At 44.9% G+C, this 7,671-nt stretch overlaps 1 protein-coding gene across 2 annotated transcripts in view; it reads left to right on the forward strand.

Moving 5' to 3' along the window:
• The window catches only part of LOC126236205 (uncharacterized), a 104,558-nt gene extending 103,261 nt beyond the window's left edge, over positions 1–1,297 (forward strand). For both annotated transcript variants that reach the window (XM_049945318.1, XM_049945319.1), the window contains one exon: positions 389–1,297. In XM_049945318.1, the coding sequence (XP_049801275.1) occupies positions 389–423 (35 nt within the window). In that variant the 3' untranslated portion in view covers positions 424–1,297. The remainder of the gene's footprint in view (positions 1–388) is intronic.
• Positions 1,298–7,671: the final 6,374 nt, after the last annotated feature.

Below are 7,671 nucleotides of genomic sequence, written 5' to 3' on the forward strand. Positions count from 1 at the left end.
GCTCATATTTCTTCCCCTACACAAGATCACCTTAGATGGGGCACAAAGTTATATGATCAAAACATCATGAAGGAGAGTTGACAAGATGATTTAATGTTGGCCCTACTGCTCCAATGATGTATGAAAAAATTCATAAGTGGATTCTCAATTATCTTAAACATTTCCTGCATTCAGTTTTTGAATGACAACACTTATCAGAAACTTGTGAGTGTATTTAATAATTCCTGTGGATGTGGGTCTTTCTAATTACTGTTTTTATCTGATAATATGCACATTAATTACTATAAATTACAGTTTGATTGTTCAGTATGTGTAAAGTATTTGACAAGAGTTGTTATCAGATAACATGTGCCTCCAGTATCAGTAAAAAGTTATTTGTCATTTCCAGGTCAAGGGTTTCAAAGGACACATTTTGCTGTGTGAAATCAGATAAGTCTATCAAGAAACTATATATATTCCACTTCATAGATGATGATTATGTGGTGCACAGCAGTGTTTTGTGATCAGTGAGGAGAATTTCTTGACTCTCTTGTTTTATAATTGTAGTGTTGAGAGATCTGTGTTAGTTCACTAAACATATCATTTCTATATCATAACTTGTAGGTAAGATTTAATACAATTTTAGTGTCAGTTTAGTTTCAGTGAATAACTACAGTTGGTATGTTAACATAGCTTTTACATGAATCAGTCAAAAATTAAAATTTCAACTCACATGTTTCAGTAGCATTTAATTTTCACTGCCATAAAGCATATTAGTTTCAGTTAAATAAGAAAATTTTAGTACCTGTGAACAAGGTTGTTCTTATCTTGTCCCTTGTATATTTTTTTCATTGTCCCATAGCCCTGTAACAATATTTTTATTGAGTAAAAGTATTCTTCAAACTGTTGCTGTTATGTATTAAAATTTGCTTACTTTCTATCAATTTTAATGATAGTAAAATTATTGCTGTATATTGTGTACATATGAGCGTGTGTGATGATGTGTGTATAGCAAATATTATGTTGTTGCACTGTTTCAAAAATGGCATTAGCAAATTATTAGAGATAGTGTTCTAATTTGCTTTCAGAAACTTTTCTGCTCATTGTAGTTGACCGCAAGAAGAATGTGTGCAAATAATTGCCACTGGAAGTACAAATTCAATGTGATATTGTTCCTGGTGATGATTTTTAACCCACACCTCAGTAGTGTGTATGCATCAGGCTATTTCACTGATAAAGATTATGATTCACCAGATATAAACCTGTCACAGGATACAACAAATTCTGTTGGTGCAATAAAAAGTGGCTTGGCACCAAACATTGTTTTGATTTTGGCTGATGACCTGGGTTGGGGTGACTTTGGGTCATATTGGCCATATACAGCTTTAACACCAAACTTAGATGCCATTGCCAAGGAAGGAATAAGGTTATTGATAAACAGTGTAATAAATCTCAGTGTGACAAAAACTTCATTAAAAAGCCATTTTCTTACTAACGTTAATCTAAGATGATAAACATCAATGATATTCTCGTGTTTCACATTTTGTGTTAATAATTTCACTACTTGTCAGTTACAAATTTCCATCAAAAAGTAAAGGAATTACTAAAAATCACCATATGTCTGTAGCAGTTTCAGACTTTTATAAAGTAATATGTGTTGCGGAGCTTCAGAAGCACATTTTTTGTCTTATGAAACTAAGTCTGGTGTAGTTAATGACAAATTTACTATGTGATTTTGTATGACTTGACAACATATCTTTACCTATTATGCTTTTAATAAAGATTGCTCTCCATATTATACTGTGCAGAAAGCTCACTTTCTTGAAAGGAGTGTTGGCAACAGCAGACTTGAAATCCCTAAGTATATGCACACTGATTGGATTTACTGATGCAATTGTAGAAGCAACAATTAACAAGGCATAAAGGGGAAAAAGAGGCAGGAAAGCCTGTATGTTCAGTAAATTAAATATTGTAAGGTAACAGCTTTATGGCAGCTAGAGTCAGTTAAATCAAGCAATGAGCTGTTTGATGCACTTCGTGACAAGTGTGAAATAAACAGTGGTTCAAACTGTAGAAAAACGAACACCTACCAGAATAATAACAACATTGCTACAAAAACAATGTCAGGGTACTTCTTAAGAAGCATCTGCTGCGTGATACAATGTAAGACAGAAAACATATCCAACATAATACACTCCTGGAAATTGAAATAAGAACACCGTGAATTCATTGTCCCAGGAAGGGGAAACTTTATTGACACATTCCTGGGGTCAGAACATCACATGATCACAATGACAGAACCACAGGCACATAGACACAGGCAACACAGCATGCACAATGTCGGCACTAGTACAGTGTATATCCACCTTTCGCAGCAATGCAGGCTGCTATTCTCCCATGGAGACGATCGTAGAGATGCTGGATGTAGTCCTGTGGAACGGCTTGCCATGCCATTTCCACCTGGCGCCGCAGTTGGACCAGCGTTCGTGCTGGACGTGCAGACCGCGTGAGACGACGCTTCATCCAGTCCCAAACATGCTCAATGGGGGACAGATCCGGAGATCTTGCTGGCCAGGGTAGTTGACTTACACCTTCTAGAGCACGTTGGGTGGCACGGGATACATGCGGACGTGCATTGTCCTGTTGGAACAGCAAGTTCCCTTGCCGGTCTAGGAATGGTAGAACGATGGGTTCGATGACGGTTTGGATGTACCGTGCACTATTCAGTGTCCCCTCGACGATCACCAGTGGTGTACGGCCAGTGTAGGAGATCGCTCCCCACACCATGATGCCGGGTGTTGGCCCTGTGTGCCTCGGTCGTATGCAGTCCTGATTGTGGCGCTCACCTGCACGGCGCCAAACACGCATACGACCATCATTGGCACCAAGGCAGAAGCGACTCTCATCGCTGAAGACGACACGTCTCCATTCGTCCCTCCATTCACGCCTGTCGCGACACCACTGGAGGCGGGCTGCACGATGTTGGGGCGTGAGCGGAAGACGGCCTAACGGTGTGCGGGACCGTAGCCCAGCTTCATGGAGACGGTTGCGAATGGTCCTCGCCGATACCCCAGGAGCAACAGTGTCCCTAATTTGCTGGGAAGTGGCGGTGCGGTCCCCTACGGCACTGCGTAGGATCCTACGGTCTTGGCGTGCATCCGTGCGTCGCTGCGGTCCGGTCCCAGGTCGACGGGCACGTGCACCTTCCGCCGACCACTGGCGACAACATCGATGTACTGTGGAGACCTCACGCCCCACGTGTTGAGCAATTCGGCGGTACGTCCACCCGGCCTCCCGCATGCCCACTATACGCCCTCGCTCAAAGTCCGTCAACTGCACATACGGTTCACGTCCACGCTGTCGCGGCATGCTACCAGTGTTAAAGACTGCGATGGAGCTCCGTATGCCACGGCAAACTGGCTGACACTGACGGCGGCGGTGCACAAATGCTGCGCAGCTAGCGCCATTCGACGGCCAACACCGCGGTTCCTGGTGTGTCCGCTGTGCCGTGCGTGTGATCATTGCTTGTACAGCCCTCTCGCAGTGTCCGGAGCAAGTATGGTGGGTCTGACACACCGGTGTCAATGTGTTCTTTTTTCCATTTCCAGGAGTGTATGTTTAGCTATCTGGATAGTAACCAAAGCTTTCTTTAGTATCTGCACAGGCATAACAATGCTGTTACACTACACAGTTGGTGTGGGTACTTCAAAGGCAAAAAGTAGCTTGATAATAGCCGGGGAACAGAACCCCATGAGTGGGAAATGAACCCGCTCTGTGGGTGAATCTACAGGAAGTGAAGGGTCCAAACTGACTTAGAGACAGGCACAGGAATGACTTGGCATGTGGCATGTGGCAAGCACAGACAGCTAAAAGTGAAGCACTTGATAAGACTTGCAAGGCAGCAGTGGAGACAAAACCAACTGTTCTGGCAAGGGGGGAGAATGAGGAGGAGGGGGAGGGATCAGAATCCATGGTCTCCACATTGGCAGGCAGGTGTAGCTGTGAGCCTCACTGGGGCTGAGGCTGCAGGTGACAGGAGGACATGGAGGGGATGGCAATGAGGAAGCATGGTGCAGCAAGGTGAGCCCTCACCCAAATCCTGCTAACCAGAAGACTGCAGTGTTGATGTCCCAATAGGGCACAGGTGCTGCTGATTTGCATGATGGGTCAGTTGCTCCCTGCTGACATCCACCACAAACAACTGACGGCCAAAATGATTTTCTGGAAAAGTGGGTCATTAGCTGTGGCATTTGATGGAAAATCCAACAAGGTTTGCTGCAAGACAACACCATTGCGAACATGGGAGCCTCCTGCTGCCTGAACTCCGGATCAGGCCCCAATGGTAGCCTTGACAGTGCACCAGCATCGGCATGCTGGGTTGTAAAAAAAAATCATAGCAACAGTTACTTAGAAAGAGGGCCCACCTCTTCAATTGGTGGGAAGTCTTATCCAGCAGCTTTGAATGAGAACCAAATAAGGAAACCAACAGCTTGTAGTCAGTGATGAGAAGGAACCTCACCCCAATTGGAGGGGGGGAATTAATTTCGTCACTCCGAAAAAAGAAGCTAGCACCTCCTTTTCCACCTGTGAATAGTTACACGGTGCAGGGGAAAGTGTCTTTCAGGCATAAGCGTTGGGCTGTTTAGTGCCATCAGGGTTCCATTGGGACAGGACAACACCAATGGCGTACGTCACAGGCCAGGGTTAAGGTTTACCCATTGTAAAAGGAGCCATACATGGAACAAAGCACAAACACTTACTGAGAGACTGAAAAACCTGTTGACAGTATGCAGACCAGACAAACGTAATACCCTTCTGGTGAAGCCAGTTAAGAAACTGGCAGGTGTGTGCGACCCGAGGAATGAACTGAATGTAATACAAAATCTTACACAAAAAAGACTGGAGTTCATTCAGGTGCTGGCAGGTTGACGATCACCTTGATGTGGTTGTCCGCTGGAATGAGACCAACTTTACTAAGCACGTGTCCCAAAAATTGCAGCTTTTAGAAGAGAAAACTGCACTTTTCCAGTTTGCAATGACAACCAATCTCCAGGAGGCATTGCAAAACCGACTGCAGTTTTCGTAGGTGCTCATGCCGAGTAGGGCCTGTTCCCCAGATGTCATCAAGATAATTGCTGCAACAGGGTATGTCTTGAATCATGTGCTCCAAATACTGCTGATAAATTCCAGGTGCAGATGAGATTCCAAAGGGCAAGCGATTAAACTGGTAAAGCCCAGTGGGGTGTTGAGGACCAGGAAAGTCTGAGAAGACATGTCCAATGGCATCTGCAGGTAAGCATCACATAAGTCTATGGGGGAAAAATTCTGGCCCTCTGACAACTGTGCCATAACTCTACCTGGTACAGAATTGGATATAAATCCATGACACATTGTGCGCTGAATGTCAGTTTAAAATCATTGCAAAGCAGCACATCCCTGTCAGGCTTCTGAATCACCACCAAAAAGGTGGTCCACTGACTCGAAACGGGAGAGACAATACCTTGATCCTGACAACAATGGAAGTCTGCCTTTACCTTGTTGTGCATGGTGAAGGGAATTGGGCAGGGACAACAGAATTTAGGTGCCACTGACAGCTTAAGAGGAATATATACTTCAAAATTTTCCACACGACCCAGGGTATTCTCATACAGTGGGCTGTACGACTGCATTAAGGAGTCCAACTTGTGAAATGGAACAGGCTGAGACACTAAATGCAGTTTGTCACTGGTCTGGTATCCAAAAACAGAAAAGTGTCTAGCCAGAAGATATTTAGTGCCAACAGTGACTTGACCACTAAAAATGTAAATTTGCATTCCCATTCTTATAACACACAGAAACAGAGAATGACTGTGCAAAGGAATGTGCTGTTTACAATGAGACAGACCTGATAGAGTGGCCGTTTCAACCCCAGACACCCCAAAAGCCTGTAAATTAATGAGGATGACTTGCTCTTTTCCCAGAGAGACATGTGGGGTGTCGGAGGCAGCTCCACAGTCCAGTGTAAACACTAGAGTGATCGATGACTGACTCATGGCCTACTGACTGTCACAAACAGTTGCCAAATGGCTTATCTAATGGTATACTGTGCACACAGTCTCCACATGCAGACAGTCTTGACAATCAGGACAGGACCACTGGCTCACCCAGTGAATAGCAAGAGAACAACACCAAGGACCCTGATAGGAATTACAATGCTGCAAGAGGCACAAACCCTCCTAGCTCAGCATGGGCAGGGATGCAGCAACTCTGAGATGACACGGCACTGGAATCGTTAACTGTGGCAACACAAGGCAACTTTGCGGGAGGCAAGGCCTACGGGTTATCAGAGGCTATTTACCATGTACATCTGCCAATTATCAGGAAGGGTATCCCTCCCTGCTGCTGTAAGCTCATTTGATTCCACAGTTTGGGCTACTGCGGCCAAAGAAGGGTTGGAGAAGATCAACACCGTAGTCTGAACCTTCAGATCATGAGCTAATATGACAATCAGATCCTGACTTAGTGAGTCTGAGTAAGGGGTGTCACATTTGGGACACACAAGACAAGACTCGTGTGAGAGGCTCTGTACATCAGTGATCCATACTGTGTACAACTACCCATAGCACTTGTGATGTTGGTTAGACCCTGAACTGTGCCACCACCAAGAGAGTTTGATGTCTGAAATACTCCATAAACAACTGACGAAATTCATAAAAGGGGAGCTTCCTAGGCTCAGTGAAAGGCTTCAAATTTTGGGCAACTTCGTATAAACCCATGCTGCTGGACAAGAAGACAGCCTTATCAATTGGACTGTCAATATGCCTTACCTGTTGATGCAACAGGAACCAGTGCAGGTAATTCTTGTACCTTGTCATTGATTCATTCAAACCAGTAAATGGTGCTGGGAATGGCTGGGGTGGCAAGAATACTGCACAGTAGCTGCTTAGCCCCCCTCCCTCGGTGCCACTCTAAGGGCATGAAGTGGGTCCACATTCTGGTTTATCAGTTGCTGCTGCTCTTTCTGCAGATGCAACTGTTCCTGCCAGTGTTGCAGAAATGCCTGTTCTGTGGTGGCCCAAGTTAACACTAGGCAAATGGGAAAAAGGGGGGGGGGCATTACACTTGTTCTTGTCACCACTTTAGTTTATGCATCGGCATGACAACGTCACTACACTACTCAGTCAGTGTGGATATCTCATGGGCTGATGGTGGCTTGTTAACAGCTAGGTAACAGACTCCTATCATAGGAAAACAAACTCATCATGCTGGACAGTCTGTAGGAAGCAGAGAGTCCAAATGTGTCTAGGGACAGGCATAGGAATGACTCAGCATGTGGCAGGCACAGATGGCTAATGGCTAAGAAATCAGCAACAATATGCAGCACAATGCTGAAGGCAAGGTCGTCGATGACTGAACTCCAGGTAAGCATTGACCCGCATGGCTTACTGCCACCCACGTGTAAATACCTGCGCCAGCAGCCCTGCCTATATTATTTTTCACGTGTGCCCTCCATGTCAGGTTTCGACACTGTACCACTGTGCTACCCACGCCAACTCGTCTGCCTTCATCGTGATGTCTACTGATGGGGACACTAAACTTTCAATGCCTACCATCATCAAATGTTCGTACAAGACCTCTGCAGTACCTATAGAAATTTCGGTAATTTATAAAGGCTGATACTAGCACAAAAATTATTGCCTAGCATATGAATAA

Source organism: Schistocerca nitens, chromosome 2, assembly GCF_023898315.1.
Source record: "Schistocerca nitens isolate TAMUIC-IGC-003100 chromosome 2, iqSchNite1.1, whole genome shotgun sequence".
NCBI classification, from domain to species: domain Eukaryota; kingdom Metazoa; phylum Arthropoda; class Insecta; order Orthoptera; family Acrididae; genus Schistocerca; species Schistocerca nitens.